The sequence below is a fragment of the Haliotis cracherodii genome, unplaced genomic scaffold (genome assembly GCF_022045235.1).
Source record: "Haliotis cracherodii isolate W230 unplaced genomic scaffold, xgHalCrac1.p SCAF_3, whole genome shotgun sequence".
NCBI classification, from domain to species: domain Eukaryota; kingdom Metazoa; phylum Mollusca; class Gastropoda; order Lepetellida; family Haliotidae; genus Haliotis; species Haliotis cracherodii.
This window is the reverse complement of record NW_027266286.1, coordinates 17,135,367-17,159,406: the sequence shown is the minus strand read 5'-3', so window position 1 is coordinate 17,159,406 and position 24,040 is coordinate 17,135,367. Positions and strand designations below refer to the sequence as shown.

Genomic DNA, 24,040 nt, shown 5'->3' with positions numbered 1-24,040 from the left:
ACCCACTGTTTACCATAACCCTGAGGAGAGATTTAAATTATCTTTGCTACATTCAGTGAGATTCTCACATACTGGCCCCTTGCTCTCTGTCTGGAGATTGACACCATCGTCTCTGGATAACTACACGTAACAGTAATCAACTATTATATCATGCAATCAAATATCCTAGAAGCCTACCGGATTTAGTAAAGTATTAGCTGTGTTGATTTATTATTTGGCAAGAGGACATGAGTTACTTTTCACAAAACAACAATGTTAACAGATATACCAAATGGATACTCTGAGAGAATGTGTTCACAGTCACTATGATGAACTGACTGAGAGGGATTGAGCGAGACGGCTCTTACACAGCTTTAAGCAATATTCCAACCACATCACGGCGGGACTTTAGAAATGAAACTCACTGAGAAGGATTGAGTGACACTGCTTTTACACAGCTTTAAGCAATATTCCAACCACATCCCGACGGGACTTTAAAAATGAAACTCACTGAGAAAGATTGAGTGACACTGCTTTTACACAGCTTTAAGCAATATTCCAACCACATAACGGCGGGACATTAGAAATGACACTCACTGAGAGGGATTGAGTGAGACCGCTTTGACACAGCTTTTAGCAATATTCCAACCACATCACGGCGGGACATCAGAAATGAGACTCACTGAGAGAACAGTATATCATCTCTGACTCATCTGAAAGTTTCACTATTTGGCTCATGGCTGACATTGAAGCATGTTCTGATCATCCACCCATAACACAATCCTCTTTTCCATAATTCACTCTGACATAGTGCAGCTTGTAAGTGACGATGCTATGGTAAATGCACTTCTTCTGCATAGTCGAAGCCTCCGTCAGCCTGGGATATACTCCTGTCTGTTGTCATGTCATCAAACTGAAATGGAGACAGTTAACTGTTGCAAACTTTGTACATGGCATACTTGAACAACAGATAGTTTGTTGATCTGTTTTTGAAGCAATATCATACTTCCTAAATGAAAAACACGACTCTATAGACACCAGGGCCAGATATTCATTGAGTATGACTTTATGCCTCCATAAGAAATATTATAGCTAAAATAGATAGAATTACAATTAAACCGGCTGCACGTTTTCAGAAATGAGCTGACCACTGTAACCATTATCACACCGGGCGTTAGATGACGTTATCTGGTTTGTTCTATGACGTAAAAGTGGGTCAGTGACATTCGTTGTGTGTTGATTGCAGTAAATGTTTCAAATCCGATATTGTTGTTTAATTTTATTTGATAACAAATTCTATCCATTTTAGCTATAATAACGGTGATGCTAATTGTCAGGGCATTATCATTTGAAGAAGCCCTTGTTCTTTTCAACTGCCCTCCTTCGTTGGGCTGCTAATGGAAGACCTCCGGCTTCTACAAATGATAATGCCCTGAAAAATAGTGTTACGCTTATATATATTGGGTTATCCAAAGGGGGCTTCACTTAATGTAACAATCAGGGGATTTGAACCAGATTTTCAGCATGACAAGCCAATGCTAAATAGAATAAATAGAATAAATATTAACGTCTTTTAGTATGACGCGGTCGGGGATCGAACCCCGGACCTTCTGCTCTCCAGGCGGGCGCTCTACCACTAGACCAAGGAGGCGGTCTACATGCCTCAGGCACTGATGGTTGGTGCATTAATACATTCAAACACTGACAAGTGTCAAGCCAGTACAGTATGTGCAAGTATGACCTCACCTCACTCTTGTCACTCTTAAGGAAATCCTCTCCCTCTATGGAGAAGTCATCCAAATCTTCTTCCTCAATCTCTTCTGCGATGCTGCCACCACCATTCTCATTTACCGACTTGGCCTCCGATTTGACCCGTGGACTCTTGGCACTGGCGCTGTGACTGCAACACAAGGACAGACTGAAGCATTCTTCAAACATCACAAATACTTTTAGACTGCAGCTCTTTCTTGTATGTGTGACAATGGGGCACCCTAATGCTGGCTATTTAGATGAATATAAACCACACTAGATCTGTCTACGAATGTGGTCCACCAATACCTCTTAGGAGGTGTCTTACTTGCACATGTGACAAATAATGCTGACTATGAATATTATTAACCATGGTTAATCAAGTACCATGGGGTCTACGACCCGTCTACAAATGTGGTCCACCAACACATCTCCTGTGGTGTCATCTGAACAGTTTTAGTATTATTTGGCTTCACACCAATGCCATTAAGTCATTCTATATACTTTTCATGATGTTATGGATTTTTTATTAGGCACTTTTCTAGCCTGACCAATATGTTAAACCTGTGTCTTGTGTCTTGTGGAATGTCCATTAACCGAGTCAATATGTGACCTCATCAGTTACTAAGCCGTGAACAAAAGGAAAATATGATACTACCTCAACATTATATAAATACTGTGACCAAGTTGAGCATGTTGAGACCACCCAAGAAACCCCACCCAAACGAAACTACTTACACCGAGTCTTGGAAGTCATCTTCATATTCAAAGTCCTCTTGACTGTCTGAAATCACAATGTGAGTGAGTGAATGAGTGAGTGAGTGAGTGAGTGAGTTTAACGCCGCACTCAGCAATATTCCAGCTATATGACGGCGGTCTGTAAATAATCGAGTCTGGACCAGACAATCCAGTGATTAATATCATGAGCATCGATCCACGCAATTGGGATCGATGACATGCATCAACCAAGTCAGCGAGCCTGACCACCCGATCCCGTTAGTGAGTGAGTATGGTTTTACACCGTTTTTAGCAACATTCCAGCAATATCATGGCGGGGGACACCAGAAATGGGCTTCACACATTGTACCCATGTCAAGTGTAGAGCGAACGTTTTAACCACTAGGCTCCCCGACCGCCCCAGTCAGTGAACAAAACAACACTCATATTCTGCATTAGTGTCGGGAATCACTCATTAAATGTGGCCACAACACAGAAAACATTCAGTTGAGAACATTTCTCCCATAATCTGCATTACCCAGCTTTTGAAATTCACGCTAGTCCACTAGCCTGAGACCAAACTAATTTGGGCTGAGGACAAGTAAAACCACAAAGATGCAAGACCTTATTGACGAGCAACATTTCAGAGATAAAATTATGAACCAGTTTGAACGGAATAAAAGTAACAGAAAATGTAAACAGAAAACAGTTTTGTCTCATTTAAGCAGGACCAGCTACAAACACTGGGGACTAGTGAAATAAAGTTTACACTAGTCTGGACACATACCCACTAACTTTCTAAGGTCTATAAATATCTTTCTCTGTATGTTGGTGTAGATGTGCACAAGATCAAGATGAAAGAAAAGATGAAAAAGTTTCATTACCCCCAAATCCCAAGTCAACCATCCTCTTGTCAAGCGATCGCAGATTCGGATCTGAACTGGCATTCAAAGAACTATTTCCTAAAATGAAAATGGACATATGTTATCAAACAGTAACAACAGCATAATGCTGTGTACATCTTCCTGAGGCAAGGGAGTTAACTGACTATAGAAGTCCAGTTTCCACCCTTGCCGAAATATGCTGAAATTCCGGAGTTACAGTTTGGCTGGGCTAACGAGTGCATAGTCCAATCAAAACTGCGTAACGAACTAGACATCCGGTTCGTAAACAATATGGATTTCAACGTGAAGACTTCCGTTGATTTCAGGATTTGCAAAGCGTGTGTACCATCAACTGGGCGTCAAAAGACATTTTCCAAATCTTTTCATGTTTCTTATCAAGGTGCTCACGTGATATGATGCACGAAGTAAAAATCATTTCATTACAAAAGAGATTTTGCCTATCGATCAGATCATCTTAACTGGGCGTTGTTTGAAGCCATTTTGTTTGAAGCAAATGCAAGTGATGTGAGAGGTGGAATGTGATTGCCGAATAGGAGGGACACATAAAGGACATAACTCAAAAAGCCACCAGTGGTGCTAAGATTGAGCTACAAAATTCAGGCCTAGTTTGGCAAGGGTGGTATCTGGTCTTTTATTGTCATTTAACGCCCTTGCCACGGGAAGATGGTCTGTGTAAGACATCATCCTCAACAATCTTATACATGACTTCGAACAACTTTGTTTGATGAAATAGAGTATGAGTATTGTTTTAAGCGGCTTTTAGTAATATCCCAGCAATATCAGATGGGGATATAATGTGATCATATTTGCGTTTTATCGATATAGAATCAACAATTATTTTCATAGATTACATTCCTACTTCCGACAGACAAAGGATCAAAATTGAAGTGAATCTAGGACTCAACTTCATTACTTGCGTCATCATAACCAAGAGACAAAACAATTCTTCTGACCATGAGACTGAGCTGGTGGTGCCTTGTCTGAGGTGAGTGATGGCAGACCCTGCAAGGAGCTCATGTTGCCGGTGCCGTGCTTCTGTGCAGTTCCTCCGTTGGAGGTGGGCTTCTTGTCCTTCTCCTCACTAAAGGGATCAAGTGGGACACAGTTTGAAACAAGAGTAGCGTAGTTTACTTGAAATTTCATTTTACCAGACATACACACGGACTATTAAACTTTATGGCCTGTGTGTTCTCATATTAGGTTAATTACCTCAGAAAACCCATGCACAGAACTATTAATCTAGAACCCATATTCCAAAAGAATAAATATTACATTTGTAAATCCAAGATAGTCAGTGCTAAAGAATGAATAACTGTTAAAAGATTAGTAACTCAACAATAAACAAATGTAACAAAGGATAAACAAATAATCAAACATGTTAAAAGAGGTGATTATGTTAAAGCATGTTAGTAATTTATGTCCACAAATAGGAAACAGTAGCGATCTTCCAATAACAAACATTGCTGTTTTCTTAAAGTTTTTAAATGACCCATAAGAGTCACTATCTTTCTTGAATATGAACCCTAGAGTTCAGGATGGCTAGAGCCAACAAGTATATTTCCTATTTCTCCCATACTCAATGTCTAACATAGCTTTCCCTTAATGAACAAACCACCTTATGAGTCTACTACATCCCACACACAGAGTGAGAAAGTGAGTTTGAACAGTATTTCAGTTATATCACGACATGTCAGCTTGTTGTGGGATGAAAGCATGAAGTGAAGAAGACATTTCCCACTTGGGTGAAACCCCTGAGCACGGGAAAGGTGCTGAAAATTCCAGAAACAAGACTGGGATGCACTGAGATTCGAAGCCCACAGAGGAAGTCGCATTCCTACAAACTACCTGGCAGGACAATAACAAAGTGGTTTGTGTGTATCTATTCTTGAGGGTTCTACTGCAGAATGCCTTATATGGATGAGAACAAGGATGCAGACATGCATCTCAAGCAGTGATTCAACACCAGCAAGTCACCCTACGCAGACAGGTTAAGTCAAAGCACAGCACCTAAAACCTGACACATCAACAAAGTGTACTGAGAAATGGAGTGTGTTATAGCATTTATGCAACCGATATTTCAAGCTAAGCTGAATAAATTTACGTTCTTAACTATCAAACTAAAACCTAGGTTAATAAATCAATAAAAGCATCGTGCATAAGCTCTACTGCCAACACTGTTCTTGTTTCCCTAAAGTGCTATTTGCAGAGCCACCAAGAAGTGACTCTACTGTCTTCTATCAAACTCATGCTAAACCTCGAACATATTCAGTGTTAGTTTAGTGTTCCCAGACTTCATCCCCGTCACAAAACACAAAATCCACAAATGCTGTTAGTAACCAAACCAAACGTCAGGCTGATTCAGCAAGCTGTGAAACTAAACGGTGAAACAGAAGCACATGAACGAAGTAAACCAAACAGTGACTGATGCAGCAGGCAGTTCTAACACGATGTTAGGTAGGTGGTAGGTCCTCCACTAACCTCCTGGCCCCCGCGATATACACAGGAATCTGGGACGTCCGCCCAGGCGAACTGCTGCGTCGGTTATGAGACGAGGGACTAACATTTCTGTTGTGATGATAAACAAATGGATGAATGGCAAGTGACAAAAAAGTGACGAGATGACATGCTGATAGCGTGAATCTGGTTAGAGAGTTGTGATGAAACAGATGAAGAAGCCATGTGCAACACAGGTGATAGGTGTCCCAGAAATCTTGCAATGCACCAGACAGATGAATGGATGGATAAGAATATTATATGGTGACACTTATAAAGCATCTTACTTGCTTGGAAAAACGAACATTGAAAGTTAAAAGACAATGGAGATTAATCTGATCCACACTATCTATATAGCCTTCATCATATATGTTGGACTTGTTAATTAGCACCATCGTGTAGGAGGTAGAATTTGATGTAGCAATATTTTGGCAAATTGTTTTACAGCTGAATCATTTTGAATTGCTGAGATTACTGTTACAACACATCAGGAATGTTGGAGGGGGAAGTACCACAGTGATGCTCGAGGGAGGGTGGGGCGAGACCTGGCTGCAGGCAGGGAGGTAGGCTGTACAGGTAGTGTGTCACAGTGAACACCACAGGGATGTGGGAAGGGGTAGTACCTCAGGGATGTGGGAGGGGGAAGTACCACAGGGATGTTGGAGGGAGGGTGGGGTGAGACCTGGCTGCAGGCAGGGAGGCAGGCTGTACAGGTAGTGTGTCACAGTGAACACCACAGGGATGTGGGAGGGGGAAGTACCACAGGGATGTGGGAGGGAGGGTGGGGCGAGACCTGGCTGCAGGCAGGGAGGGAGCCTGTACAGGTAGTGTGTCAAAGTGAACACCACAGGGATGTGGGAAGGAGGGGGAATTACCACAGGGATGTGGGAGGGGGAAGTACCACAGGGATGTTGGAGGGAGGGAAAAACATAGGGCTACTTTTTCATGATGGCATGATCACAGGTACTATAGTAGTAGTAGGTCTTATTGGAAACAAACACCGACCATTTCAATAATGTGAACAACACAAGGACATTGGAAGGAGAGAGGTGGGGGTGTAATGTTTCAGACCCGTATTACAGATATTCTTAGTAAAGAAAACTGAGCATTGCATTACCAAACATATATCAATTACTATCATGAGTAAGAAATATAATAGTATTAAGCATGTTCAACAAGGCTAATCACGCTTCACTGGGATACACTCCTCAGAGTGCACAGCACCCTTTCTTCAATTAAACACTTACTTTAGGACACTATACCAATAGTCAGGATTTGACAGCAGAGGAGGATATCATGGAAGAAAACTGGTGGAGGAACGCTTACCAGGATTAATAGAGTGAGTGGGGGATAATGTTGACTCAGCAGAATTGTAGAGGTAAATAAAGATTGAAGGGTACATGAAGACGAAGCCTCCCACATTATCCCAAAGGTCTTCCGCGTGACAAGTGAACATATTCACTGATCTAGCCTAAATCACTGGTTCCAAAAGTATGCAGTGTTGTGATAACTAATAAATTATTGTATTGGGCATTGCTGCCTCCGAGGTCCACAAGACAAGACGTGTTACACTATATCAAGGTTTATAGATAGGGTCATATTTATTATCTAATCATACTCAGTGGGTAGTGGAATTATTAAGATATAAGAATTTATAGTTGGGTAGGGAATAAGAACCAAACGATGTTTTTATGCTCTTCGGGTTCTTGTAGTTGTATAGCATGTTTAAGTTCAAGGTAGTTCTGACTTGAAGCACTAGGTAAAATTGCTTGAAGCAGCAACTATGAACTTAAACCTTAGTAGTTATTAGCCAATTTCAATTTAGACAATGTAAGAGGTATGTTGCAATCAGATAGGTCACAGAGCCTGACAACTCACTCTCAAACACTTAGCCCTAACATCAAGCAAAGGTTACAAGGGACCAATTCTACCCCATATTCAAGGGTTTACTCGTAATAAGAACTTTGTAACATCACTTGGGAGTCTTGATAAAGATGAAGTGATAGGAGAGAGTAAGTGAGCCATGTGCAGCACAGCAGAGCAATCAGAAACAACATTGTCCTGTTAACAACCAGACCCTCTAAAGATTAAACTGCAAGACTTATCAAAAGGTCTCTCTGTATAACAATGCCAATATTAATTAAACTACTGAGGAGGTTGGGTTGTCATGTCAAACATTATTTCAGCTATATCATGGGATGTGAAGTTAATGTGAGGGGAAAGACCCACATGATGCAGGTCTTAGACGTTCACCGATCGTTGAAACCCATGGACACAGTGATGCCGACATACCTAGGAACATAATTGGTCGAACCAGGATTCAAATCATTGGTTCTGTCCTGTCAAAGGGATGCAACTCTGCAAACGAATTGCAGCGCCTTAGACACCGAGGCCACTCATGTCCCCCTATGTATTCTGATGCTTATATTATTCTATCATTACTACTGGCATAATGCCTTGGAATAAGTGAGTGAGTGAGTGTGGTTTTACGCCGCTTTTAGCAATATTCCAGCAATATCACGGCGGGGGACACCAGAAATGGGCTTCACACATTGTACCCATGTCGGGAATCGAACCCGGGTCTTCGGCGTGACGAGCGAACGCTTTAACCACTAGGCTACCCGACCGCCCCGTCTTGGAATAATATCACATATACCCTTACACGTTTGTAGCAGAGATAACAGTGGCGTGTCAATGTAACAACAGTTGTCTACAACATCCTGTAACATTACAGGAGTACATGGGTATTACTTCATACTAGGTTTCCATGCAGGGCTGATGCAGGCATGAAGGACAGGAGAAGGGTTATACATATGGAAGACAATAGGGCACCGTGTCACATTCATCAATAGTACATCTTGATGAGCACATGGCAATATTTACAGTATCAGCTTACATCATGTATTATCAACTAATCTTGGAACATTAAAATTTATCATTGCAAGTTAGTCGTATCTATTTGACTTGTTATTTGATTGTTTAAATATTGATCAAACATGTTGATGAACACTTTTTATTTCTGTGCCTATAAAGAGAAAAGCAAAATATAAAATAATCATTAGTAGTACTACTTAAAGCAAAGAGAGACACATAGTTCACATAACCATGTCAAAGAAAGCATTATATATATTTGTGGACTGAAAAACTTGACATGCACAAGGATTTCAAGGGATCATTCAGTCAAAATGACCAATTTTTAAGTAAACGGTTAATAATGTTATGCATGCTGTGAAAGTCATCCTATTTCCCTTAGTTTGAACAAGAATAACATAAAATATATACTTAGGGCAGAAAGACTTATTTTGGTTAAGGATAAACAACATTTATCCACAATACAACATCTAATATGAATGAGATGATGTTGCCTCGTCTACAGCGTTACCCCTACACCAGAGTGAAGCCATGCTATGTTGTAGTGCCACACAACGCTACCTGTTGGACAGGGTGTAGCTTCCAGCTGCAGGTACAGGTTCATCAAAGAAGGAGTCGCCCTCCTGGTCGCTGCCCAGGTCGATGAGTGAGTTGTGTTTGGGGCCGTTGCTGGCCTCGCTAGATGGCTGCTTGTTGTGTTCCAGGTTCTTGTGGTTTTTGGCTTCTAATGAGTTGAAGAAGTTGTTTTCTGCATAACTGGAAGACTGGAGGAGAGGAAAACAGATTGGGAATTTCACTACGTGTCTTGTTTGCTTGATTGTTTAATGCCACACTCAACAATATTTCTGAAATTTGTTGGCAGCCTGTAAATAATTGGACCAGACAATCCAGTGATTGATATTATGACATTGATCCATGCAATTGGGAAACAATGACATGCATCAGCCAAGTCAGCGAGCTTGACCACCCGATGCGTTAACATGCATGGGTTTCAGAAGACCTGGATCTTCACAGGTCTTTACTACATAAATCCCATTTAACATGAATACCCAACTCACAGTATATGGGTGAGTGAGTGAGTTGTTTTTTTAATGCTGCTTTAACAGTATTCGTTATATCTCGTCAGCTTAATGTGGGAGGAAAGCCCGAAGTTATGCAGGTCTCAGATGTATATCACTCCGGTGAAACCCACGAGCACGGGTATGGTGCTGAAAAAACTAGAAATATAATCTGGGCCGAACCGGGATTCCAACCCACAATCATAAGTTTCTGGCCTGCCCAAGGGACGCAACTCTGCACAGCGAATCGCAGCGCCATAGACGACTGGGCCACCTGTACCCCCACAGTTTATGGACTCCATGCTGACCAGTCCTTGTTTTATCGATGCATTGTATTTAAGAAACATAATCCTACAGTTTGTGCCAACAACATTACGGGTCTACAAGGCTGAATTTGTCCTTGCCTTTATCAGTACCTTAAAGTGGGACCAGAATCTAAAATCTGTTGTCGGTTTTCAGTCTAGATGTTGTCTGCTAATCCCTTATTTGATCCTGAAGTATTGTGTCCATGTAATTAGGGTAATCATTGATGATGATTTGAATCAATTTTGCTGTGACTGCCAACTTTGGACTAGAGCAAAAATCACAAGGTGCTTTTTCAAACTATTTCCTTGAGATCCAAGTATAAAAAAAATACCTTAGACGAGGGTGGAGATGAAGGGACATCTCTCATCTTCTTGGGAGATGTGGGCACAATGTCTCCCACATCATCTGATACCACCGTCCGACAGAGCAGGAACAGGCGCTTGTACATCCCCAGAAATTCCTCAAAGTCAATACCTGCAATGTATCACTGGTCCGTGAGAGGGGATCCACAGTAACACACTATCTAACTCCTTTACAGTCTGTAGCATCATGTAGTTTACTATTGTGTTTGAAATATAGTACTTAGGTAATAAGCTGGACCTCTCATGCTTGGACAGACTCCAAATTAAATCACTTCATCAGACACATATCAAGTAATACAGGAATACCCTAATAATAAGACTATTTATGATAGATTTATCAATGAAATGACTACAATGATCTAGAGTTCAAATCTCTGCTACAATGAACCGCTACTGAACGGAATGTTCCATCATGTCACAAAATCCCTGTAATATTTTCCTTCAAGGGATGCACTACAGGTATCAAAACAGGAATACACAACTCATCATTGATTATCTCCCTTACATAACAGGCATGCTCATCGAAGATACAACAAAAAGGAACAGCATCAACAGAGAATAAAGATTTACCATGCTTGCTGCCTGAACACTGTCCGTGAGTCAAGTAAAGGTTGGTTGGTTGTTTTTTTGTTTTACGCCGCACTCAGCAATATTTCAGCTATATGAGGGGAGTTAGTCTGGACCAGACAATCAAGTCTGGACCGGACAATCCAGTGATCGATATCATGCGCATCGACCCAAGCAATTGGGATCGATAACATGCATCAACCAAGTCAGCGAGCCTGATCACCCAATCCCGTTAGTCACCTTTTACGGCAAGCATAGTCGCTTCAAGTAAGAGTCATGTCGAGCATGTTCATAGGTAAGTTATACATGCAGGATGGTATCATGCCACGTGCAGTTCAAACACTAGCAGATCATCGGTATACTATCATTCACTGTACCTGGCCAACCTCTCAAGCATGTTATATACTGAGACGATGCACTGTCATAACCAGCAGTGACTGATATTTAACAAGATAAAGTGGTTTCAATACTGATATATTAATCAAAGATTTACAAGTATATATATTAATCAAAGATTTACAAGTATCCTTGCAGTTTCTCCACCTTTCCATCACCGACTACAACAGCTAGTGCACCCTACCCAGTTGTGTGTTGAGTATTTTCTCACTTCCATTAGTACACACTCACTATACTACCTATGTTATCCTGGACTACACACAACAGGCACTCTCCACCTTATCAGGTACATAGCTCTCTTGTCAAACATTTTAGAAAACATATACCATGTTTGTTTGTTTGTTTGTTTGACACCACACTCAGCAATATTCCAGCTATATGACAGCGGTCTGTAACTAATCGAGTCTGGATCAGACAATCCAGTGATTGACATCATGAGCATCAATCCATGCAATTGAGATACATTGACATGCATCAACCAAGTCAGGAGCCTGACCCCCCGATTCCGTTAGTTGCCTCTTACGACAAACATATCGGTAGTCGCTTTTTACGGCAAAGATGGGTTGCTGAAGACCTATTCTGCCACGGATCTTCATGGGTCCCATATGCCATGTATATATGTACATTCAAATTTACATCTATCAGATTCCTCATAAGCATCATAATGAGTTCATCATAAAATAAATCCTTCAATAACAATAAAATCTAACCAGATTAATCTTAATTTCAAATGAATTGATAACTGAAGGAATGAACGAAATGATAAAGTGGAAAACAGACAGAAAAAGATGGAAATAAACATGAAAAAGAGAAAATGTAATGAAAGGACATGAAGGTAGCATGAAGTGCAGCTGCTCTGTTAACGCATTTGTGGACATGATGGGAGGGAGGTCCTTCATCTCTTTCAACAGTATCTCAGTCACATCACTGTTTGTCAGCTTAATGTTATCTTCCTGAGGCAAGGGAGTTAATTGACCATAAAAGTCCAGATCCAACCTAGCCGAACTAGGCTGGAATTATTGAGTTATATATTGGCTGGACTAATGAGTCTATGCATAGTCCAATCAAAATGGTGCAACGAAATGGGAATCTGGTTTGTAAACTGCTGTGCAGATTTCGATCATTTACAGGATTTGCAAAGTGTGTCAACAGATATTTTCCAAATCATTTTATGTTCTTAATCAAGGAGCTCATGTGATTTGATGCACTTGGCAAAGAAAGACCCGTCTTTTCCCAATATAGATTTTGATTATCGATTAGATTGTCTTGACTGAGCGTGGCCATTTTGTTTGAAGCAAATGCAAGTGATATGAGAGGCGAAATCTGATTGGTCAATAGGAGGGAAATAGAAGGGACATAACTTGTAACAGCCACTGCTGGCGCTATGATCAAGCCCCCAAATTCCAGCCTTGGGTAGAAACTGGACCTTTACAGTCAGTTAACACGCTTGCCACGGGAAGATGGTTGAATGTCGGAGATATGATATAGGCTGAGGATGTCTAACAGTCTGGTGAAACCAAATATGGCATAAACGCTGAAACCAGTGGATCCTGGTATAGTCATGGGAAGCAACTCTCTGCACAGACCCCTTCATATCCATAATGACATGATACATCTGATTGAGACACCAGACAGTGTCTGAATGCACTGATTACATTCTCATCATGTCATCATTTTCAAGAACATTTTTACGTCAACAACAATCCAGCATGCAACATTCAGGCCTACATATCACTGCCCTACACAGGCAATCCTTGGAAGAACAGATGATTTCATGCAGTCATTTGCAGAAGTATTTACCTCTAGGAGTGAGTGAGTAGATTCCTATAGGAAATAAAACTCACTATACTTCTGGTCCCATCAACTATAATGTACTGCAGGCAAAATCTGACTTCAAGGTCAGAAATAGTTTTGACAAGCAATAAACATCCAATCACAAAAACATCTAGAATATTTGAAGGTACATCTACAGAATACCTGATACCCATCTACTAAGTTTGTTTGATGCTAGACAGCATGACTATTTAGAAAGCTCAAAATATGCAGAAGAAAATATCTCTACTTGCATTTGTATGGTTTGAAAAGACTAAACCAGAAAACTGAATATCAATGTAAATTAAACAAATAGAAAATTGAACATTAACACACTGATTAACATAGAGATATTACTTGAAAATAGAGGTTCCATAATGGCACATCCGCATCTGTGATCGTGGCCACATTTCAACACACATAGTATTTTTCATTAACTTTGGAAACCAAAAATATGACACTTATGACACTCGATAGCATCGGTTTCAAGTCGTGTGTAGGACAAATCAACTGTTATTTTACTGAGGCATCCAAAAATGTATTCTGTATTCTAGCCTATTTCGATTGCTTCTGAGACATATCAGATGAATTACTAGAGGGCATAAATAAAATTTATCCATAACATGTGTACCATCTATTAGTCATCACTTACAAACAAAGTATATTGAAAAATGTGATATTGGGTGCACAAAAACATCAGAAACTTAACCATGACACAAAAAAGAGAATAAAGTGAACAGGAAGAGTTATCACAGGGCATCACTTCACACATGTAACAGCATGTCCTCAAAACACTGGCACTCCTTGAACAGTAGTGGACATCTGGCTAGTCTGAACCGGGCTATACTCACTGCTGCTAAAGTCACTGTCGACTGCTTTGAACTCGTCATTTACGTATCTGTCAAGCATATTTCTGAAACAACAAGCGTCAAAGTTGTTCATAACATTACATCACATTATTTGATTACAACACAAAAAGGACATGATTTCAAATGTCAACCACTTTCTGTTAATGTCTATGATAACTTGTCAAGATTACTTTTTTTTAATGTTTAGATCAGTTATACTTATTCATTAGTCAAAGTTCCTTGTCAAACCAAATCTGCTATCTGCACTTGCATTGACTTCCTTTGTATGCTCTGATGTTGAAAATATCAATGGAATACCATATCAATGTGATACCAGGATACAGAAAGACAGAAAACATTGAACAAAGATTACCAGTCTCAGTTACCAGAAACAGAAGATGGACATGATAAAGAAGCTTTATTACTTATGGAAATGTGGGAAGATGTCAATGAAGAGATCTCGTAATTCGTCCTTGTCAATTGAACCACTGCCATCCTGGAAAAATACATAGCAAATATAATAACAAGAGGACAACGTCATCAATGTACATCGCAATGGTAAAGATGATAAATACCAGTCACAAATAAATATACTATGCAAAAAAGTAGGGGATAGTGGGAATCATCCAGACCTATCTTCGGATATATATGGTATTGGCTAATGAAAATGATATGATCATATCTGCTGGGGAGTAGGCGATCAGACCTAATGGGTTCTAACAGTTAGTGTGATGAGATGGTGGCGAACTAGGTCGTTAAAGAGGTCGGGGGTCAAGTTCAAAATTTTTGCAGCCAATGTAACTAACACGTTCAGGAGTGAGTGCTGGCCATGACGTGGATGGTTTGCTATTGGAGGAATTGGGTTACAATCCTGGCATGATGAGTAAAGCATAACCGTCTTGAAAGATAAAACGTTGCCCAAGACAAATGATGTCCCGTTAGTACTGACCTGTGACCATACCAGAGCATAGATAAGCCAGTCATTGGGATACCGTACCATTACGTTCCCACCCCCAAAATGATCATACTGTATGCCATTAACATCCATAAAACACTCATTAGGACGTCTCCAAACTTGATTCCTTCGGTCATTGAAGTACAGGGAGAACCTAGATGGACCACGTCCAAGATTATTGCACTTATATAGCGATCTGAATGCACATATGTGTTTGTGTAGGTGTGTGTGGCTGCTTGTACTAGTCCAAACTAATGACAATTTTTCAGTGCTAGCCCACTGAGATACCATGCCACAGCTTTACATGAATATCCCACTCAGACACAGTATACTGACTCCGAGCCGATCAGTCCTTGTTTTAGCCCCTTAATGCCAAGCACCAGGCACGGTAACAACTACCATCTTTTAACATCTTTTGATGAGGCGCACCCGGGGATCGAACCCCAATGTTCTGCTCTTCCGCTCTACCACGGAGGCGGTCCAATGTTTGGGCAACAATAGTCTGACGTGTGCCCACCTGAAACATGCCTATGGCACATTGCAAACGTCGCATGATTTATGCTGTTGCTTTCTTAATAAATATATGTGTTTGAGCATTTGGGTCAATGAAAGCAATATGTGTCTGCTCACCACCAAATCTGTGCGACAATTTTAAGTCTGGCATACAACCCCTTGCACGTACAGTCCAAGGTCACATGCTTCATGACTTACAATGTTGTGTATGGGAGCACGGACAGACAGACAGACGCACAGACTGTGTCCTTTTAATATTCCTTGCAAAACGTCTTGGGGTGAATAACAAAATCCTACACTATCCCGGCTGAACTGACTTATAGGTCCATGGTGGCATGTAGTCTTGTGCACAGCAAACAGTTCATAAATCAGGCGAAGTTAAGCAATGTCGGTTGCGAAGAATAGTTGGATGGGTTATGGCAGCCTGACTCCTAAGAGTTTCTAGGGCTTCGGTCCTGCCCCACACTGAAGCACCTGTGCTGTCTCCCTAGTCAAGTGACTTTGCTGAAATATGCCTCTGTTCAACCAGCAAAAAAACTGAGTATGGCAGGATGAAATGGTAGTGTGACTGTTAACCTTCTGCCGCCTGACAAGGCAGCTTGGGTTGTATACTCCCTAGGGAGCTGAGAAATAAACCTGAGTGCACACTGATCAACTGAATGGGTAATAATGACAGCGCTAAGAGCACACACCTTGTGTGTGGAGCATAGTGCAACACAAGTACGCACATTATTGTTATGATTATTATTCTATCATCAAAATTCTACAATATAATCTGGTCCAATGTTGAACAATATGTAATTGAACAATTTTTTCATAAAATGATTACAACTAATGAAGTGCTGACCTACCTTGTCATAATACTCAAACTTTTTTTGTGCAGCCTCTATCTGTGTGGCTGTGAGTTCCTGAAACAGTGATGATGTCATGATAGTGATGTCAGACAGCTGCATCTCAGCACGTGTTCTATGTTAGTATGTATTCAATAGTAGCTGGACGATACATCGATGCATTGGTGGATTGCGATTTTTTACTTCTCGATACAAGTATCGATCACAACTGCACACAAACTAAAATGTTTTGAGTCTTACCTTAAATGTATTCAATAAATGTTACACCAAACACTAATTAGTAGTGAAAATGAGAAGTGAAAACGTAAATATTTTCATCCATTGTGCCATACTTGACACTGCCAACTGTAAATCGATACTGTGCCAGGTATTTGGCCATCATGTCTATGAAAAACATGGCTCACGCACCACCGAGCACATGCAATTATCGTGATACATATCGGATCATGAGCAAGGTATCATGATACGTATCGGATTGCACAGTTGGTGTATCATCCCAGCCCTAGTATTCAACGCTGCAGTGAGGCGAGTTCCTTACCAGCTCATGCTGTGTGTCAACTGCCTAGACAGCTATATCACAATACGAAAGGAAAGATGATACTATTTCGACATTCTGATCTAATAGAATCACAGTCACTGCCCTCAAACACATCATGCTCAAACAAATAGTTCCTCAATGTACTTGAGCTTATCAAACAATAAATTGTGCCTTAGATATATAATCAGTATAGTAATATGCAAATGTCTTCTAATTATACATAGTATAAAAATGATAAAACGCCTAAATTCCAATGTTAATCCATTATAATAATCCACAATCAAGATGAAAACTGGAGTGCAAGGTTGTTCATCTCTATCAAACCTGGCTGGAAGCATGCAGCAAGAACAAACAGTCAACATTGTTACCATGGTTACAACTTGGACCATGTGGGATTCAACACAGATTACAAGAACTGACATAACAACGTAGTTACAAATAGAGGTGCACAGTATTACCGGTATACCATGATTTGAAATGCTAATGAATATGTATCAGAATATATTTGGAAAATACCAGCATATTGCGTTTTTCAAAATCATTCATATTTTCATCTTGTTGGCAAAGTTTACATAAGTGGCAAGTCGAAATGAAACGAAATTCCGAAGTTATCAACTTGATTCCTGTGATCGAAAAAAGTTAAACTATTCATGACCAGCTTCCCGTATATCATGTGTCTACTACACATGCGTTGTGACAACATCTAACATAATGGGTGACGAATTTGTCAAAAGTGTGCGGGGGAAGTCTGATGTCTACTCTGGATGTGGGAGTTGTCCTCAGATAAATTTGCTGCAGTGCAGAGTTTAGTCCTTCTAGCATGCTAGAAACCTATGAAGATAATTGTGGATTTGAACCCTGGTTCCTCCCAATTATGCTTCTAGATAAACATCTGGATAAACATTTAGGTAATTGTCTGGATAAATGTCTAGATAAACTTCTGAGACCTTCATCTTCAGGCTTACCTCCCACATTAAGCTGACATGCCGTGATATAATTGGATTACTGATAAAAGCAGCATTAGACTAAACTTATTCGCTCATAACAGGTTACTGATGAATGAACACATGCAATATAATTGCAACATGCTGATATGAAAGTCAGGCCAATACCCATCACTACTAACAACACATACCAAATATGAAGTGTCATAATCGATGATTTTCTGACCATAATATATTACCATGATTGCATACCTGCGTGATGCTTCTTGACTGAATTTAAACACTTCTACTTCCTCTAACATGTCTAACAGTAACACTGAAGCAGTGATAAGTTGAAGTCATATAATCATGTACAAACAAATTTTGTACCTAACCATAATAAGGGGAATTAAGTTTGCATTACAAATATATTGTAATCCCTTGAAAAATCAACAATCTGGTCAAACTTGACCTGTCTAATGGACTGGGACAAACATCAGGTGCGAACAGACCCGAGCTATGCATTTGAAGAGATAAGGTAGTGGGGGTGTTAGGGGGTGATTTTCACAAACTTTCTGCAATTTTCATAGGAGTATGTGGGCTTTAACCCTACGGTGCATGTTTAAGTCAAAAGGATGGTATTTTGACATTCTGTAGAGCTGCAGACTTATCAAGGTAACGAAACATGCAATATAACTGTAGCTACCAGGGTGCATAACAATTAGCAGTGCAAGTCAACATGGTACACATTTGACACTTAAAGGAGAACAAGTAGTGTAGCTACAACACAAGACACATGTACCACCACTTGGAGTGGGACACTACCCACAGGTTACCTTGGGGATTCTCACGGTGTCCTCAGCCTCCTAGAGAATAGCACAGAACCATACAGTATCTACCAGCATACATGACAGACAGCGGCTCTACTTCATCATGGTTTGTTTGGTTGGTTGGTTGTCCCTAACGCTGCACTCAGCAATATTCCAGCTATGTGCTGGCAGTCTGTAACTAATAGAGTCTGGACCAGACAATCCAGTGATTGACATCATGAGCATCAATCCACGCAATTTGGATATGATGACATGCATCAACCAAGTCAGCCTGACCACTTGATCCCTAACGACAAGCATGGGTTGCTGAAGACCTATTCTACCCCGGATCATCAAGGGTCTCATCATGATTAGACTCTGTGTTTATGATTAGAAGATATGGATCATACTGCTGCTGAATGTGCTGTATTAATGTTATGATCGTGTTAGGCTGTGCCTTACACTGACAATGTGACTGTGAGAATCACGTGGAAGTGGCCTTAGGACTGTTTCACTTAATTCTAGGGTTAGAAGGACATGACTACTAATTCATGGGCAGAGAAACTAAATAATTCATTCCATTCTTAAAATGATACAGGTAATGCATAAAATGTTGACCAAAATATTTGAACTATAGAATGCATATGTTTGAGCTAGGAACAAAAATGAAAAATATTAAAATAGGATATCAAGTGTTTGATGTTTTAGTTCAATTTCAAAGCTTTCCGGAAGTGTCAGCAACTTCTAGTGTATGTACAGTGGCCATAACCATTGTACATGTCTAAACACAAAAAAAGATGTTACTATGGTTACTACTGACAGAAAGAGTAGTTCTTATATATATGTACACAAATGATGTGTTAATATTGAGAGAGACTCGTTCTAATATGTCTCAACACAATAGAGATGTTAATAATGAGAGAGAATTGTTTGAATATGTTCAAACGCAAAAGACACAAGATGTGACATTGAGAGATACCAGACTTGTAGAAGGAATGTCATCATCTGCGTCATCTTCCCAAGGCAAGAGAGTTAACAGACTATAAAAGTCCAGTATCCTGAATTGCTGAACAAGGCTGGTATAATGGAGTTACAATTTGGCTACAATCGAGTCTATGCATAGTCCAATCAAAATCGAGCAACGATATCTAAAAACGGTTCGTAAACTGCCGTGCAGATTTCGATCAATTGCAGGGATTTGCAAAGCATGTGCACTGCCAACTTGTTGTCAACAGATATTTTTCCAAATCTTTTCATGTTTTAATCAAGGTGCTCACACCATTTGATGCACTTCACAATGTAAGACTCATTATCGATCAGATGGTCTTGACTGGGCGCCGCCATTTTGTTTGAAACAAATGCAAGTGATACGAGAGGTGGAATCTGATTGGTCCATAGGAGAGGTTTAGAAGGGACATAACTCATAATAACCACTGGTGGCGCTCAGTCAAGCCCAGGAATTCCAGCTAGGTTCGGCATTGGTGGAAACTGGACTTTTAAAGTCAGTAACTCTCTTCTTGAGAAGATGCATCTGTATATGTTACACGCTGTATGTACTTACTTCAGTTATAGACCTGGAGTGGGTGAGCGGTGGCTTGCTTCCCTGCGGAGTTGGACGAACCACCTCGGACAGCAAGGGGGCCTTGGGGGAGGAGCCTGTATCAGGGAGCTTCAACTCCCGCGCTAGTGTGGCACGCTTGTCATAATCTTGACCCTGTTGGTATAAACACTCACCATCAGTCAACATACAGAAAAAGTGGTATCACCACGGCAGCGAGAAAATAGTAGTGTGTTAATCATTTACTATGCTAAGGAGGGACAAATTATGGCGTGTCATATGACACGTGAATTTGTTTGGATTCGTGCATTATTGGCACCTGTTATGTAGCATCAACATGTGAGAAATGCTTTACAAAAGAAATGTCCCCATGCATTCATCAAATACAGAATGAACAGTAATCAGCTGCTGTTATCATTATTAATGACTTCCAATTTAACCTGTGTGAGTGAGTGAGAATGTTTTTTACCATGTTTACACAGCTTTTAGCAATATTCCAGCAATATCACTGCAGGGGACACCAGAAATGGGCCTCACACATTGTACCCATGTCTGGAATCGAGCCCGGGTCTTTGGTGTGACGAGCTAACGCTTTAACCACTAGGCTACCCGACCGCCCCCATTTTACCTGAAATACTTTTTCTTGCAGTCATGATAATCAACAGATCAAAGAAACTTCCGCTTTGCATATCTTCAACATACTTACCAGGCCTGTTTCAGGGTCGAAGACAGCCAATGTGAATTCCAAGTCAAAGAACTCAAGGAATTCACGAACCAGACTCGCTATCTGCCGACCTGAAAGCAACAAAACGAAGTAAGTCACAAATTTTAAAACCTTTCAGTTATACACATTTTACATGTTTTATTCACCAATCAGGGATATGAAAACAAAACTCATTTCATCCAGTTACAAAGTCTGGTGTGAAATATCTATTCTAATCAAATAAAGGAAAATTAGTATCTCAACATAATAAATGTTGATCAGCATGCTCAGAGGACCATGATGCCAAACGAGACAGTAGAACACATGAGAGTGAGTGAGTGAGTTGGGTTTAATGCTGCTTTTAACAGTATTCCAGTTATATCATGGCGTGTCAGCCTAATGTGGGAGGAAAGCCCAAGTGATGCAGGTCTCAGACGTTTACCACTTCAGTGAAACCCACGAGCACGGGTATGGTGCTGACAAACCTAGAAACATAATCGGGGCAAACCGGGATTCGAACCCACAATCATAGGTTTCTGGTGTGCCCAAGGGACACAACTCTGCACAGAACATCACGGCGCCTTAGATGACTGGGCCACCCGTGCACCCGGAACACATGAGAAGTTGCAAAAGGATGCCTCAAGTTCACAAGACGAAAAACTCACCCTCTTTGGTAGACAGGAACTGTTTTAAGTCTTTGTTTAGGAATGGAGTTTTATTCTGAAATAGGATCATCGATTTATGTGATATGCAACAAGCATGTCAAGATGCATGAGGTATCTTTCAACTGATATACCATTTATTGAGCATATGCAAATATTGACCATATGCTTTGCCATTTTCCTAGACAAACATTTCTGAATTAATATAGACACTAGAGAAATAGCTGCAACCTCATAATATACTCCTTAAACAGCCCGTCGATCAGAAAGTGGGCTACATGTAGTAAACATGGAAATACTGGTAAAGTAGATTCATTACCAATGACACTGTTTTCTGATTGCATCTACGACATCTACATACAGTTTTTAATGAAGATGTAACATTTCTAACACGACAAATAGATTTCAGTGCTTTTTCTGCTGATTATGTACATGATATAATTCACTTCCTCTTGACTTGAAAGATAAAACTAAAGAATTCAATACTTCAACTTACTGTTACATTCCGTACTTATCTGGTAACGGTATTACTCTTCTTTTTCATGTTTTATATATTATTTTGCATCTGCTATAGATATACATATTCAACAAGAACATAAAATTTGATCGGTACTTACTTTCTTGGTTTTCAATAGACAATCACCATGATTGCTATTGTTTCTAACCAAAATGACTAGAAAATTAATTACCTGCACTGATTCTTGCTCTTCCAATGCCAAGAATACGCTTGCCCGAAGTTGTGCCTGGAATTGAAATATTAACAGGATAAAAGTCAAACATTTTCAAGAGAGTGAGTGAGAGAGTGAGTTTTGTTTATTAATATTACAATTCGAACAGTGTTTCCCATATCATTTTTGTTAAAGTGATGTTTACACCATATATAGCTTTCCATTGGATGAGAGACCAGTCACATGAACATGATAATGATGTCCATAAACGCATAAAGGGCACATTTTGATATTCATTCATTCTTATGATTATCATGAGACTGTATTCTTGAAATTGAAATGATGTACACACTGACACATTCCTGTGTGATACTGGGTAGTTGTTGTTAATCGTAAATAACCAGGGCGTTTTCTGATCGCGAATTGCACAATTGTGACATTTGCACTGAAACAATTACTAAGGATGAAACGTTGTATACTGCAAACCACACAGTTTATGCATTAATTCTATCAATGAAAGTATGATTATTTATCGATGACACTCCTGAAAAACATTTTCCATCAACAAAAATTGTGTCAGCTATTGACATTGACACAGCCAACATGTATCTTTTTCTTTAGAGTTAGTTAAATATCTTGCCATTGTGGTATTCTGTTCTTACAATTGTTGTGATTTTATGTATTGAGCAGCAGTCTGATTGTACACACAGTGAAATGTATTTCATTATCTGATTTGGCTGTCAAGAAGACGAAAGAAGGGTTTCATCGAGGTTTACCTCAGCAGTGCGAGAATCTACATGATCTTTTGACTACCTAAACACAATTATGACAATGCTCCCTGAACTATATTGGACTTACACGCATAATTTTGAATACTGATCATGTTGACATTTCAAACTTCTTACACAGCATATATGATTACACTATAGGCATTATCTGAGGACAAGAGGACAGACAAGATACTAATGTTATGTACCTGATCTCAAAACTCAGTCAAGCAATTCACTACTTATATTGATGTTGTTTGAAAAGTTCCTTGCTGACACTAGTTACAGCGGCTCCTAATCTACTGGCTTGCATAGCTGTGTGATTATTGTCAACACAATGTGGCCGTCATAAAAAGTCTCGTTGGATGTATTCCTGGGTGATAAAAGTGTGGAATGCAGAATTTAGATTACCCAGGTAGATTCGGGTATAGTATCAGAGTACAACGGTGGGCCAATATCTCATAATATGCGGCAGGGTACACAGAAGGTAGGTTTTATATAGCTCAATCATGCGTCAACTGACATTCGAAACTTCCGATTCCAGTGATCCTGCCTACCGGTTTGGGCAATGCCATATTAACAGGAATAGTGAAAAACATTGATACCAATCAAAGGAAAATAATAACTTGGTTGTACAACTTGGCATTAACTATATCAAAATGTCAGACCAAGAATATAAATGTGATCATTCATGCCTAAAGTGATGTTTTCAATGACTGTCAGTGTCCAATATCGAACGTAAACAAAGTGGCGTGCATGTCGGAGCACGGCAGAATATTCTTCAGAACGCGAGACGTGCACATCAAACCACATTCCAGCAATGACAATTACAGAACATGGACAAACAAAAAGATTAGACAAGGATGAATTTGCAAATTACCCTTATTTTGCCCAAAGTACCGTTAGTTTCTAACGTTTGGGCAACCAAATCTCTAAGTTCTGTATCTTCGTCGGCAGACATCTTGAAGTTCGGAAACAGTGCGCTGCGCATGCGCTTAGGTAAAGTTAGTTGGGACAGTTCTTAGTACCC

At 40.0% G+C, this 24,040-nt stretch overlaps 1 protein-coding gene across 1 annotated transcript; it reads right to left on the bottom strand.

Moving 5' to 3' along the window:
• Window positions 1-731: 731 nt before the first annotated feature.
• On the bottom strand, window positions 732-24,001 carry LOC139474450 (centrosomal protein 43-like). The gene is made up of 18 exons (XM_071257481.1): window positions 23,891-24,001; window positions 22,265-22,318; window positions 21,579-21,633; window positions 20,917-21,005; window positions 20,214-20,366; window positions 18,680-18,709; window positions 16,383-16,439; window positions 14,489-14,559; window positions 14,067-14,128; window positions 10,410-10,552; window positions 9,276-9,478; window positions 8,854-8,868; window positions 5,829-5,915; window positions 4,304-4,431; window positions 3,330-3,407; window positions 2,467-2,512; window positions 1,726-1,879; window positions 732-892 (listed from the first exon to the last, which is right to left on the bottom strand). Exons 1-18 carry the CDS (start codon window positions 23,999-24,001, stop codon window positions 812-814), a joined length of 1,617 nt encoding a protein of 538 aa, XP_071113582.1. The 3' UTR covers window positions 732-811.
• Between the last annotated feature and the right edge of the window lie 39 nt (window positions 24,002-24,040).

What these genes read in the sequence shown, in the direction of transcription:
- LOC139474450 (XM_071257481.1), bottom strand. Translation starts at nt 24,001, where the DNA reads ATGCGCAGCGCACTGTTTCCGAACTTCAAGATGTCTGCCGACGAAGAT. An exon ending in TCGACCCTGAAACAGGCCTG is followed by an intron (nt 20,367 to 20,916) that starts GTAAGTATGTTG and finishes TTATACCAACAG; the next exon opens with GGTCAAGATTATGACAAGCG. An exon ending in CGACAGTGACTTTAGCAGCA is followed by an intron (nt 10,553 to 14,066) that starts GTGAGTATAGCC and finishes GATACATTGCAG; the next exon opens with GTATTGACTTTGAGGAATTT.